Source organism: Haliotis rubra, unplaced genomic scaffold, assembly GCF_003918875.1.
Source record: "Haliotis rubra isolate DU_JTF1 unplaced genomic scaffold, ASM391887v1 Scf638, whole genome shotgun sequence".
NCBI classification, from domain to species: Eukaryota; Metazoa; Mollusca; class Gastropoda; order Lepetellida; family Haliotidae; genus Haliotis; species Haliotis rubra.
This window is the reverse complement of record NW_025767344.1, coordinates 574,698-589,717: the sequence shown is the minus strand read 5'-3', so window position 1 is coordinate 589,717 and position 15,020 is coordinate 574,698. Positions and strand designations below refer to the sequence as shown.

The window sequence follows — 15,020 nt, the reverse complement described above, 5'->3', positions numbered from 1 at the left end:
AGACGTGCCTGGGAAAATTTGTATGTGAATGAGAGTGTACATTTGTGTGTACAAGTGTGAGAATGAAGACGTGTGTAAGCATGTGTGTACATGTGTACATGTGTGCTAGTATACTGAGATATTGATGAGTGTCGAAAATAAACAAACGCATGCACAAAATGTAGTTGGAATCGACTATCGAGAGATTTCTCATGTGTGTGAGTGTGCCTTCGGTGGTCATGTGTGTGAGTGTGCCTTCGGTGGTCATGTGTGTGAGTGTGCTTTGAGTGAGTATGTGTGTTTGAATGTTTAAATGTCCGTGTTTGTGCGCTCACACATGAGAGCATAAGTGTGTGTGTTGAGTGAATGTGTACTCCCTTTTAAATGAGTACAAAGCAAATACTACTTTACAGTATTTACGGCTGGCATACTGATGAAGACTGCGCGTGCATGTTTGTGTGTGTGTGTGTGCCTTCAACAAGTGCATTATTACGCTTCCTGTCTGTATGCTCGTTGATAATTAGAACTTCCCCTTGTCTAAAGCGACGCAGCCTCAGTAACAGATGAAGCCGGAACAAGATGCATGTTTTCGTCACGATATGATATTGCCGATGTTACGTTAAATATTAACGCACTCACACATACGTTAAGGGTTTCATCTGACGGAGCAGGTGATGCTGTGTATGTGGATGTCAAACATGAAGGGTGAGGTGAGGTGAGGTGAAATTGGGTTTAACGTCGTGCTGGAGAATATTTCCTTCATATGACGACGTGCATGCGTGTGTATGTGTATGTGCGGCTGCTTGTACTGGCCCAGACTTCAGCTGGTTTTATAGTGCTAGCCCACTGAGATACCATGCCGCAGTGAAGCATGAATACCCCACTCAGACACATTATACGACTCCGAGCCGAGCGCCAGGCAGGGACCAACAAGTACCATATTTTAACGTCTTTTGGTATGACGCGGTCGGGGATCGAACCTGCGACCTTCCGCTCTCCGGGCGGACGCTCTAACCACTACACCACGGAGGCGGTCCAAACATGAAGGGATAAGTGAAGAGAAAACAAACCTTTTAAAGCATATTTGAATTAGGTTTTGAGGTTACCTTTGTTTTGCCTTTTCATGTTTATAGATTTTTAGGAGGAGGGTCTAGCGAGTGTCTTTTAGGGGTTTGTTTGTGTTTGTTTGGTAGGATATTCATTAATTGATTCAACAACGACACAATTCAAATTATGTCTTCCAATCATGTTCAACATTAACACGATACACACATGTGATATACGTACTAATAAACTATCTGCCTATCAACACCATTAGCTTTCCTGCTGATTCATGGTTCTGAACGTGACCCCCCATGCATCTTCTCGGGGGGAGGTGGATTATCGATCAGACATTCACTATACATCGATATACCTTTGTTACGTCACACGGCATAACGTGTGTACCTCGAGTTGCAAACGCTAATAATCACCTTATAATTATCATTATTACGTGTACGACATAGCATATCGCTGTGGGGGTCTCATTGGTTACTTTCTTCTGAAACATGTGTGTGTGTTATCAGGAAATAATTTAAGGATCCGATATTCAGTTTCAGCAATCCTACCACATTATTATTCGAATACATTTCCAACAGTTAATAACACATTTTTTCAGTATTCTTTGTGACAAATCCCTCATAGACTCTCGGGGTGATGGTCTAGCCTAGTGCTTAGGGCGTTAATTTTTCACCCGAAAAACTAAACTCACTCATAGACTCTCATTCGTTGCTGGCTAGGGGCATGCTGGGTAATGGCACTGATCAATGGGTAATAGGTAACAGTATTTATGCAGCTTATTTCGTGGCAGATAGATAGACTGATGCAATACGGGTGATAACTGACTACGTCAGTCGGTCGATCAGCTGCTTATACTTTGACTGAGGGCCTATCTTCTCGTGTCTGTCGTGTCGTCTGTCTGTCTAGTTTATCCTTGTCAGTCAAACTTCGTACTATTGTCTTTGTATATGTATGTGTGTGTTTGTGTGTGTGTGTGTATGTCTCTCTTTCTTTCTCTCTCTGACTCGCTCACTTTCTTTCTCTCAAACGTTTGTCTAAGTTTCTATTGCGTTTATCCTTGTGTGTATAGATCTAAAAAAAGCAGCCTTAAAGTGAAGAATTCGATTGATTTACAAGAGTGCAGGGGTTACCTCCCTTATCGTTCAAGTTACGTAAGGCTGGCCATGGGTCTATGGCCTACTTATGTACCGAATAAGAAAATAAGTAGACTGGAAAGCAATCACACCGATTGTTATTCTGATGTATTTCCCATTATAACAATTACAAGGAATGTATTCAGTACTTTGGCCACATGGCGTATTTGTACAACTACACGACAGAATACAATTTAGTCACGTGTGGGACCTGGTATTAAATACATATTTTAGATATAATGCAACAGATTTAGTAACGTTCATATTTGTACTATTTAACAAATGTATCATACTTTGAGTAGCAATGACAGACTTGATTGGCAAACATCTACTCCTAAGAGATGAATATTTACTACAAACAAGTACTACATGAAGGTGATCTTCCCTACCACAACAACAATGAGGACTGATTGTATCTAAGTGACTTACACCATTCTCACACCTTTTCCTGTTTATAGCAAAATCGTGGAGTGATATTCTCATTTTACAGAAAGCTCTTCTCAGGTCTCTCATGAAGCGAACTTAACGTGCTTATAATATTACATTTTTTGTATGCATGAAAACACCTAGGTGGGCCTCAAAGACCCAGTGTATACCTTTGAAGGTTAACTATGAATGTATGGATTGGCTTCCTCGCTTGATAGACTAACGTTGAAGTTGCGTCTATCTTCTTGACCTGTCTGTTTATCCTGTTTATTTAACGTGTTTTTCGACACGTGTTCCATATGGAAAAATAATACAAAGGCGAGGTCACATATCATCGTCACCCGTACGTGAAGGAAGCTGTATGCGTGTGGGGGGCACAATATTGTCCTGACAACTCAGATACGCGAAAATACATATCTGTTTTTCTATATGTAATCTATGTTAAAGATAACCATATCCAGTGTGTCAGCGATTAAGAACGGCTGGTGACGGATGACGACAGAGGGTACATGAACATATTAGTTCCATTATTTCTTTATGCGGTGCATAAAGTCGTGGATGCACAAATACAGGATAGCACACAAGAATATCCACGTTTGGCGTCATCAACGAGCGTGATAAAACGGAGAATACAGCGGAATCTGTCCAAACCAAACGCCTGAGTAATAAGGTTGTGTGTGACAAATATTATAAATAAAGGTCGGTAAATAAGACTTCACAATAACACAGGCGATAACATGCCGTTACATATCACCTGTCGGATCAGTATCAGTGTAAATATCATGTAGGTAACACACCGGAGGTGTTTAATCTTATGTTATGTACGGATACTCTGTTCCAGCTAAATCACCATATCGGCTTCCCTCTGTATCAAGTTGTATTCACAAAACATCCTTGTATTCACATGTCAATCTGCTGACTGCATATGTCCTGAACATATAAATACTGGATATTTTCTGATGCATTTTTATATGGAAGCTCATTAGTGCCACACACTTAAAAGAATACCTTTTTATACTCGTATTTATGTATCTGTTATAATATACTGATTGGAAAAATAAATCTACCTTTGAATTATCGACTCTGGTTACAATATTGTCAGTTTTTATGTAACCCGTAACTCGATTCATGATGACCGATTGTTTGTTTACTTTTTTAACCTGACATGTCTTTGAAAAGAGTTATTTATATAAACATTAGATATAGCCTTCATTTAGATGTTTTAAAGTTTTGTTTAATTAAAATGCTTCAGTTTTTGCATTATATTTTTGACAATTCGAAATGACTGTATTAAGTTATTAAAATTCCCCTGAAGTTATTGAAATACCCCGGAGGCCAGTTGATAGTTAATGACCAACAAACTGCCAAACATTTTAATATTCTGTATGAACTATATCCAACGTTTGTATGAACTATATCTAAAGAGACAACTTCAAAAGACAATATCAGGTCTTAGTGATGATACACAGTTTTATGATATCTTATATGGAGATGAAAATGTCTTCTACATATTTTAAATATTATATACGTATATGTTCATACAATCTACGAAGACAAAAGTATGTTCCACGTCGGTGCTTACATGTCCATGTAACTATCAATATGCGTGTTGCTTCATACTGAAACAGTTTGAAAACAGTTCGTCACAATTACCCAACACAGCCTTTTCGGTCAGCGCAACTGCATTTCTTACAATGCATTTATTTGCTGATCGAATTCAGGCTGCACATTTATATGAACTCTGCTGTAGTGAAATTGCTACCTCTTACTCAGTGTAGCTTTAGAAAGTAGCCAATAGAATATACCCAAGAGAGTAAAAAAACATTTAATTCACAACGAAAAGTATCAATGCCCAAAGAGAAAGACAATGTGCGACCAATACACAAAGATTCAAGCCATTATCAGCAGCCCTGGTGAGAAGTATTTTGTCATTTAAACAGTTCAAACGATGAGGAGAACAATGACAAATAGTAGCCTTCTCAATGATTAAAAGTGTCGGCTTAAATTGTATACACTGTCAGTCACTAAAAACACTTCCTGTGTACAATGGATGGGCCGGACTCATCGTACTCCTGTTTGCTAATCCACATCTGCTGGAAGGTGGACAGAGAGGCAAGGATGGAGCCACCGATCCAGACGGAGTATTTTCTCTCTGGAGGAGCGATGACCTTGATCTTCATTGTTGGTGGAGCAAGGGCTGTGATCTCCTTCTGCATTCTGTCGGCGACCCCTGGAAACATGGTGCTTCCTCCTGAGAGTACAGTGTTTGCATACAAGTCCTTACGGATATCAACATCACACTTCATGATGGAGTTGTATGTTGTTTCGTGGATACCGGCTGATTCCATACCCAAGAAGGATGGCTGGAAGAGGGCCTCTGGACAACGGAACCTCTCGTTGCCAATAGTGATGACCTGACCATCGGGAAGCTCGTAGCTCTTCTCTAATGAAGAGGAAGAGGCAGCAGTCTGCATTTCCTGCTCAAAGTCTAAAGCAATGTAAGCTAACTTTTCTTTGATGTCCCTGACGATTTCTCTCTCTCAGCGGTGGTTGTGAAGGAGTAACCACGCTCAGTCAGGATCTTCATCAGGTAATCAGTGAGATCACGGCCAGCAAGGTCCAGTCTCATTATGGCGTGGGGAAGGGCGTAGCCTTCATAGATGGGAACAGTGTGAGTGACACCATCACCAGAGTCCAACACAATACCTGTCGTACGACCAGAAGCGTACAGAGACAGAACAGCCTGGATGGCCACATACATAGCTGGAGAGTTGAAAGTCTCGAACATGATCTGGGTCATCTTTTCACGGTTGGCTTTTGGATTGAGGGGAGCCTCTGTCAGGAGAACGGGTGTTCCTCTGGTGCCACACGGAGTTCGTTGTAGAAGGTGTGATGCCAGATCTTTTCCATGTCGTCCCAGTTGGTGACGATTCCGTGCTCGATGGGGTACTTGAGGGTGAGGATACCTCTCTTGGACTGAGCCTCGTCACCGACGTAGCTGTCTTTCTGTCCCATACCGACCATCACACCCTGGAAGAAAATTCAGATTGAGATGACGTAAGAACATTTCGCTGGAACATTCAGATTGTATGCTATATCCATCCATATGCACATTTCCTTTTCACAATTCAAACCGTTCCTCCACGGTGATCCCAAACATAGCATCTTTGTGTTAAGAAAAGTTAAACTCACGTTTCTACTGACGGTACATATTTATTTTCACGCTTTTAATTTAAGAACAAAAAGATGACAAAGAATTATGCAGAATTAAATGTTTTGTTAATTGATGTTTGTCTTGAAATAATTTTTACACTCCCTAAATACAACTGTGTATACGATTAATATACCTTTGATAGAAACGTATTTTGAAACAATACCTAAACATTAAAATAAATCCATATAATTCATTCTTCTACATCATAAATGATAAATGCCAAACATTTATAGGATATCATCACATTGAAAAAATGAATTCAAAATATTCGTAACAAAACCAGTCAAGTTGACCAATTGGATGAGTCAATATTAGTCAGGATACAAAACAGTAGTGTATTACCTGATGACGGGGACGACCCACGATGGAGGGAAAAACAGCTCTTGGGGCATCATCACCGGCGAACCCGGCTTTACACATGCCGGAGCCGTTGTCAATAACCAACGCAGCAACATCTTCGTCACACATTTTGATAGGATAGTGTAGGAGCTTGTATCGTTCCTTTTTGCTCGCCGGCTGAGGACTGAATGACTGTGCATCCTCCACAGCTGTATTTATGTGGGCCGACCAAAGCACTTCTCGGAAACCAGCAACAATAGTACCTTATAAGGCAATATCATACTACATGTATTGAGGCCTGTGAAGCGTGGCAATAGCTGTGCGAGACTTTCGGGGAGGTAAGGGCACGGAATAAAAAACAGGTAGAACGGGTAAAGTTTCTCTGTGATAGGTAGGTAGGTTTGACACAGAAGGAGAGTTGTTGCAATGACCATGTTCATCTGTTGATTGACACATGTTTGCATTTTGGGGCCTTTGACTCAATAGCGATTGTGTTTTTGTTTATAGTTTTCTGTATTACGTATTATTTCCATCTAAATGCACATCATGCAGCTTCGTCATAAATGGCTTGTTTGGATTCATATTCTACTTCCCTGCTTTCAGAACTGTTTACATCGAAGCATGTATGCATATAAGCATATAGTTTCCGAATGTGTCAGGACTATGTCTGTCTATACTAGAAATGTTATTTATCCCTGTCGGTTACTCATATAAGGACAGCAACCCCAAGGTTGTGCACAACAAAAGATAAAGCACACAACCTCCCGCCATATATTGCCAGGTAGGTACACCTGTGATACGCCTAGCTGACGTTGACATATGTTACACCATTGATCTCGTCAGAGGTGAGTGAGTAAGTGGGAGAATATTGCTAACGCTGCACCAGCTATTCGCGGTGAACCAGGCCCCTAAACCGGTAACAGCAGTTTTATAAGTGCAACCATTCATATACTACTGAAAGAAGAATCCTATGTTGTGTAGCCTCTTTCAGCAGTATATGCGAATCCTTGTGTTCAGGTCATGCGTGTTATTAAATTAGTATTTACTGCATCCTAAATATGGGAGGTCACTCACACTCTCTGAATATGCGAGTTCATCTAGAAAAAGCATTTTACAGGGGCAAACGTTTGATTGGTTTGTTTATTTGTTCATTGTTAACACCCCACTCAGCAATGTTCCAGCTGTATGGCGGCGGTCTGTAACTAATCGAGTCTGGACCAAGTGAAGGCTGGAAAACAACATTGATGATAATGACTGAATATCTGAAAAATAATCGTGTTGTTTCCTTATTGTTTAACGTCGCAATCAGCAAGTTTTATATCTCTGTGAATAAGAGAGTCTGGACCAGACAACATCATGAGCAAAAAATACAAACTACACAAGTCAGCGAGCCTGAACATCCGATCCCGTTAGGCGCCTCCTAAGACATGCATGGGTTGCTGAAGAACAATTCTAACTAGACAAATACACAAACACACTGAAGGCGAGTCCATAGAATGTGTTTGCACACACGTGCTTGTGTGTGAATGTATCTCTGTGTGACATGTGTATGAGCATCTGTATGTGTGTGATTGTGCACATATCAGTGTACATGTGTGTGAGGATCTATATGTGTATGTGATTGTACACATATCAGTGTACATGTGTAGGAGCATCGGTATGTGTGTATAATTGGGCACATATCAGTGTACATGTGTAGGAGCATGTGGATGTGTGTGTAATTGGGCACATACCAGTGTACATGAGCGGGTGCCAGTGTTTTTAAACATCAGCTCTGTCACACTCTGTTGCTTATCTTCAAAAATATTTTTCGTCAGACTTTGATCTCTTTGATTCCGGAGAGTGCTTCACAATCTTAACATGTAGTCCACAATAACATATGGGTGTTTCTATATGATATACACCGGTAGTTATATAGATCATTGTATTCATTCACTTCTTCCTGGCGTGCCTGTCCGGAACATACCACCCGTTGCTTGCTGAAAACTTCAACTAAGAGCAAGTAATAGCATGAAGAAACCAATGATGCTGTACACCTTTTGCCGCATTTGACTACGTAGGTACCATCAGTATATTTTCAGTTCGCCTGTACACGGATGCATTTCATGAGGCTGACAGGTGGTGGATGGTTTCTGAGTGTTCATAACCTGTTCATGACGTTTCAGTTCATTCAAAGGCAGCATCTGTTGTATTTCCTGTTTTACTTATCACCATTATTGCTTATTCAATATGCAAGAATGAAGAAGTAAAGGAAATTGATTCTCTCAAGGTCGTACATAAAAAAAGATCTATGCATACATGTAGTATTTCATTTTGTCACTAATGATGGTTATGCCTGTTGTTGTGCTGAATATATATGAAGCAAAAAGTCACATCTTTTGATGTACGGAGTAGCCGACAAAACAATACCACATTTTGCTATCAATAAAATACAACGCGTGGTATGCGCCGTCTATTTCTTCACATAACATGTCTGACTTGGTCGTCAGAAACAAATTCAATTTGGTGTGAAAAATAGGTGAATGGACTACTGAAAATCAGTAATGGCACCAAATATGGTACAGAAGTAGAAATTCCCAACCCCAGCCCCCTCTCCCAGCACACACACACACTCACTCACTCACTCACTCCCATTCTCTCTCTCTCTCTCTCTCTCTCTCTCTCCCCTCTCTCTCTCTCTCTCTCTCTCTCTCTCTCTCACACACACACACGCACACACACTGCTGCAGGGGGTGAGGTCGGGGGTCGCGCTACACATCTGTATACCCATATTACGTCACACGGGATGTATTTATCTGTGCATCTTAGTAATCGCATTGCCATTATAACGTCTCGCTGTGGGTTATCGTTGTTATTTACCTCTGAAACAACACACATGTGAATGTAATCGCCTTGCCATTATAACGTCTCGCTGTGGGTTATCGTTGTTATTTACCTCTGAAACAACACACATGTTAATGTAATCGCGAAATGTGTTAAGGGTACGATGCGGATTCAGTTTTGACAATCCTACCACTTTATCAAATATGATTTTAGGATTCTTCCTGACTAATCTCTCACAGACTCACAACACATGCCGGCTGGGGCGTGCTGGGTAGCTTCATTGATCAATGGGTATTCGTCAGCAATATGTATGCAGCTTATTTCGTACTAATATATTATGGGTGATAATTACAGACGTATTACATGAGCGGTATGGCATCAAGCTGTGATGTATCGTTATGTTCTTACCTAACAACACATATGCCTTTCTTATCAGGAAATAAGGGCAGGACATTGATTTATTTTTACCAATTCTAACATATTAAATAAAGTGCTTCATACTGTCACGGCAAATTATTAACCGTAACAATACATTGCTCCAAAGAGATATCACTGCAATTTTTGTTATGATGCACATGATAACAGCAGTTGATATTCCACAGTAATATGTTCATTGTACTGTCTGTAATTGAGTGATATTTTACAAAGAAACGAGGTAAATTGTGCACCTTATTCATAAATTCTAATAAAGACTTTGATTCCATTAACAGGTCAATATAATGGAGACTTTTGATAAAAAGGAATTGAACACATAATGGTTAACTGTCTCCAGCGCGTATATCAATAGTATGTGTTTGTGTGAAAGTTCGGCCTCGGTGTAAGGCAAGGCAGTGTAATAAGTCATCCGTTTTTCGCAATGTTTATTAATGTATATCAGCTTGTAGTACTTGAATTCAGTTTCATCCAGATGTAACTGCAGAGACAGTCTTAAAAGGTGTATTGAAGCTTTAGAACAGTGGTGTAATGAATATTCCGTGACAGGAAGGTTGGACAATGTGAAACTTGCTTGGTTTTTTATTGGTTTAAAAAGGTGGTACACTTGTTAGACATGATACAAAATTTAACATTGAAATGTCTTCAAAACATCCTTCTGTTCTGAGAAAGCTAGCTATGTTTATCCTCCTTGGTATGGAACTAATAGAGGTAGCTTTAAAATAATATATACAGTACACTCTGTCCAACTCGAACTCTGTCTTTCTCGGATTGCTGTATAAACCGGACTGAACTAACTGTCCCGACGTAATCCATTTTTGTTGTAATAATGAAAAAGCTTTGTATCTCGGACTCTCATTATTTCGGATTTCGGACCAAAGTGTCGGCCCGAAAAGGTAGTTACACGTAAAAACATTGCTTTATAATCCGGACTGAGCAGGAAGTCCGCTTGGCCAATAAACCTTAATAATACATTTGCTTCACGGGTATTCAGTGATTACCTCCCTTTGTCGTTCAAAATTGCGTGAGAATGTCTGTGCATGATACAAATGACAGTCACTGTTACAATGTCCGGCAGACAGAGATAATACATACACCTACAGTCACACAGTCGGCGATCACTGTGCCAGGGAGACTCTCACTGTTACAATGTCCGACAGACAGAGATAATACGTACACTCACAGTCACACAACAGGCTATCACTGTGCCAGGGAGACTCTCAGTGTCGGAATGGGGAAAATCTACTGAAATTACATGACGTTACTCAAGGCTAAGTTTGAAATGGGGTTTCATACGGAATATTTCAGACACATGAAGATCCGGATTAGAATTGGTATTCAGCAACACATGCTTGTCGTAAAAGGCGACTAACATATGATCGGGTGGTCAGGCTCGCTGACTTGGTTGACATGTCATCGTATCCCAGTTGCGTAGATCGATGCTCATGCTGTTGATCAATGGAGTGCCTGTTCCAGACTTGATTATTTACAGACTGCCACCATATAGCTGGAATATTGACAGGGGCGTAAAACAACACACAAACAGAATATTTGAAAAGTGGGACCTTTTGTGTGTTTCTATTTCCCATCAAAAATATGTCTGCTGACATAAAGTGACCCTAGTGTCTGTCTGTCTCCTCTGACACAACTCAGATCAACATTTATTTCCACATAAGAACAAACATAACTGTAGTATGCCTCGTGTTAGGGGATAGCGATTTCGTGGTCAGTCTTGATTCAGTGCCAATATATCACTGGGAAAGCTTAGCGGTTAAAGCGTTACGCCCCGGGTTCGATTCCTCACGTGGGTGCAAAGTGTGAAGCCCATTTCTGGTGTCCTAGAACCAGATCGAGAATTCTAAACCACGACCACAGATCCTGGTTATCTAAGTGACGCAATTTGTTTGTGTTTCGTACCTTCCGGGTCAGGATAAACTCGGTGCTGTGGGTGGATTGTGTCACAATGCATCATAATGGCCTTTCCCATACATGGCGAGAACATATGACTGTGTGTTCTGAAGCGCGTCACCCAACACACCACGTTGCCGATCTATTGAATACCATATGAGGTGATACATTGACTAAATAGAGGTATATAAGCCGCCCGTCTGGACCGGTGCAGTCAGCTTACAGAACAAAGTGGTGATACACGTCTCATATCTTTCTGCCAAAATGTGTGACGAAGATGTTGCTGCGTTGGTTATCGACAACGGCTCCGGCATGTGTAAGGCTGGGTTCGCCGGTGATGATGCCCCAAGAGCTGTCTTCCCCTCCATCGTGGGCCGCCCACGACATCAGGTAATTATTCTATGATGTTTGCGATGGTTGTTGGACTCAAGCCTAACTGCCCGTGAAGATCTGGGTTAGAATTAGTCTTCAGTAACCCATACTTGTCGTAAGAGGCGACTAACGGGATCGGGTGGTCAGGCTCGCTGACTTGGTTGACACATCTCATCGTATCCCAATGCGTAGATCGATTCTCATGCTGTTGATCAATGGCCAATGATCTTGTCCAGACTCGATTAATTACAGACTGCCGCCATATAGCTGGAATATTGCTGAGTGAGGCGTAAAACTAAACTCACTCACTCACTCTCTGTAAATGAAGAGAAATGAGGTTCCCCGGGTGAGGGGTTTGTTTTAGTTAGGTGTTACTGTATAAGTTGAGTGAGGTGTGACTGTATAGCATTGGTATAAACGTTAAGTGACGTTCACGAACACAAAATGTTGTAAGTGTGTTCTGCTGTAGCGTCAGCACCTGGCCCTCCCAAAATAGTATCAAAACTTATTCAGGTATCTATACAAAGACAAACACTGAAACATTTTGAACTGTAACAAAGGTTAAACGTAGAAAGGAAAGGGCACCCGTGTGCTTTGTCTTCTATATGGATACACAGGCTGTGCACTTCCTGCTTGATATTGCACCAATCCCTGCATAGTTTGATTCCTCCAAGAGATCGTGGGACGAGCCGGTAGATCGGGTTTCTGAGCGGGAATTGAAAGGCGGGAATTATTCAGAGCATGCCGATCTCGTTTAATGAATAGACGCATGAATCCCAAAGACTCTCTGCAAACTATGCAGCTACAAATGTTTATCGACTAACACTCCTAGTGTTATTGAAGGGGGTATGTGTTTGTTCACGCAGTGATCCGCTTGGCATTTGTATTACAAACATAACGGGTACAAAAGCCTCAGCCCAGTCAATGTGTTTCAAGTTTTATGTCCAAATATGGATATGGAAATCGTCAGACATGCATACACAGTTATCGCAGGGATATGCTGAAACGAGTTTTACCGAAATCAAAGACAAACGTTATGCTCTAAAATGCTTTTGTGTGTGAATATGTAATGAAAAACTGGTTTGATACTATCTTATAATAAACGGAGTGAGTTTAGTTTTACGCCGTTCTCGGCAATATTCCAGCTATATGGTGGCGGTCTATAAATAATCGAGTCTGGACCAGACAATTCAACAGCATGAACATCAATCTACGCAATCCCGATCCCGTTAGTCGCCTCTTACGACAAGCATGGGTTACTGAAGATCAATTCTAACCCTGACCTTTACGGGTGAGAAAACGGCTTGATAAAGCTTGAGTTAACCTGTGATAGCACCCTAGCTACGATAGGAGATAACAACAGACATTCAGCACCCTAGCTATGATAGGAGATAACAACAGACATTCAGCACCCTAGCTATGATAGGAGATAACAACAGACATTCAGCACCCTAGCTATGATAGGAGATAACAACAGATATTCAGCATCCTAGCTATGATAGGAGATAACAACAGACATTCAGCATGTGTATTGAAGTCAGACGAGAGAAAGATTATTGGTAAATACATTGGCTAGTCACACCACCCTTGGTTCCCGTAATGGGGTGGGAACATTGCTAAAACCGGCATATAACTATTCTGGCCAATATTGGGTTATTTTTATTACTGTGATATTTATAAGACAACTTGAAAAGAGATAATGGTACAGAAAATGTTATCTCATTTTTTCCAGGGTGTGATGGTCGGTATGGGACAGAAAGACAGCTACGTCGGTGACGAAGCTCAGTCCAAGAGAGGTATCCTCACACTGAAGTATCCTATCGAGCACGGAATCGTCACCAACTGGGACGACATGGAGAAGATCTGGCATCACACTTTTTACAACGAGCTCCGTGTGGCTCCAGAGGAGCATCCCGTTCTCCTGACAGAGGCTCCCCTCAATCCCAAGGCCAACCGTGAAAAGATGACCCAGATCATGTTCGAGACTTTCAACTCTCCAGCTATGTATGTGGCCATCCAGGCAGTTCTGTCTCTGTACGCTTCTGGTCGTACGACAGGTATTGTGTTGGACTCTGGTGACGGTGTCACTCACACTGTTCCCATCTATGAGGGCTACGCCCTTCCCCATGCCATAACGAGACTGGACCTTGCTGGTCGCGATCTTACTGATTACCTGATGAAGATCCTGACTGAGCGTGGTTACTCCTTCACCACCACCGCTGAGAGAGAAATCGTCAGGGACGTCAAGGAGAAGCTGGCCTATGTCGCCCTCGACTTCGAGCAGGAGATGGCTACAGCTTCCACTTCTTCCTCCCTGGAGAAGAGCTACGAGCTTCCCGACGGTCAGGTCATCACCATTGGCAACGAGAGGTTCCGTTGTCCAGAGGCCCTCTTCCAGCCATCCTTTTTGGGTATGGAATCAGCCGGTATCCACGAAACAACATACAACTCCATTATGAAGTGTGATGTTGATATCCGTAAGGACTTGTATGCCAACACTGTACTTTCGGGAGGTAGCACCATGTACCCAGGAATCGCTGACAGAATGCAGAAGGAGATCACAGCCCTTGCACCAGCATCAATGAAGATCAAGGTCATCGCTCCTCCAGAGAGAAAATACTCCGTCTGGATTGGTGGCTCCATCCTTGCCTCTCTGTCAACCTTCCAGCAGATGTGGATCAGTAAGCAGGAGTACGATGAGTCCGGCCCATCCATTGTACACAGAAAGTGTTTTTAGTGACTGATATTGCATAGACAGTAACATTAAAGAATCACTATTAATCACCTAAAGGCCAAAATGTATAATTGTCTTTCTCATCCTCAGAAATGTGTTGAGACTGAAATTACAAAATACATAATGGTTGCTTCAGTTATCCTGATAATGGTTGCAGAGCGTTTGTGTATTTATTCCAATGTTGTTTTCTTAATTTGGCATTGATACATTTTCTTGGCTTATTTATTATATATTACATATCTTGCATCAATTCTACTCTATTGTCTACTTGGAATAGTTACAAAGAACGTGCGTTGTTTTTGTGCGCTGTGCATGTTTCATGCAATCGTCAGTATATACAGAGTTGTACCACGAACTACAGTTACATGGCTGAAACCCATGTCTCGTCAGTATATACAGAGTTGTACATGCAGTTACACAAGCTGAAACCGACATGTCTCGTCAGTATATACAGAGTTGTACCACGAACTGCAGTTACACAAGCTGAAACCGACATGTCTCGTCAGTATATACAGAGTTGTACCACGAACTGTAGTTACACAAGTTGAAACCGACATGTCTCGTCAGTATATACAGAGTTGTACCACGAACTGTAGTTACA

The 15,020-nt window shown here is 41.5% G+C and overlaps 2 protein-coding genes across 2 annotated transcripts; one reads left to right on the top strand and one right to left on the bottom strand.

Annotated features, from left to right (window-relative positions):
• Nucleotides 1–4,406: 4,406 nt before the first annotated feature.
• On the bottom strand, nt 4,407–6,345 carry LOC124256741 (actin, cytoplasmic-like). Its single transcript, XM_046690704.1, is given in 4 exon segments — nt 4,407–5,137; nt 5,140–5,447; nt 5,450–5,627; nt 6,154–6,345. Coding segments are annotated over 4 exon segments (1,128 nt in total). The 5' UTR covers nt 6,280–6,345; the 3' UTR covers nt 4,407–4,621.
• Nucleotides 6,346–11,444: 5,099 nt separating this feature from the next.
• LOC124256740 (actin, cytoplasmic-like) lies at nt 11,445–14,572 on the top strand. Its single transcript, XM_046690703.1, has 2 exons — nt 11,445–11,703; nt 13,418–14,572. The coding sequence occupies exons 1-2, from the start codon at nt 11,578–11,580 to the stop codon at nt 14,420–14,422; spliced, it is 1,131 nt and encodes a 376-aa protein (XP_046546659.1). The 5' UTR covers nt 11,445–11,577; the 3' UTR covers nt 14,423–14,572.
• Nucleotides 14,573–15,020: the final 448 nt, after the last annotated feature.

Excerpts from the sequence above, each read along its gene's own strand:
- LOC124256740 (XM_046690703.1), top strand. The coding sequence starts at position 11,578 with ATGTGTGACGAAGATGTTGCTGCGTTGGTTATCGACAACGGCTCCGGC. Across the intron at positions 11,704-13,417 it reads TGGGCCGCCCACGACATCAG|GGTGTGATGGTCGGTATGGG; the intron begins GTAATTATTCTA and ends CATTTTTTCCAG.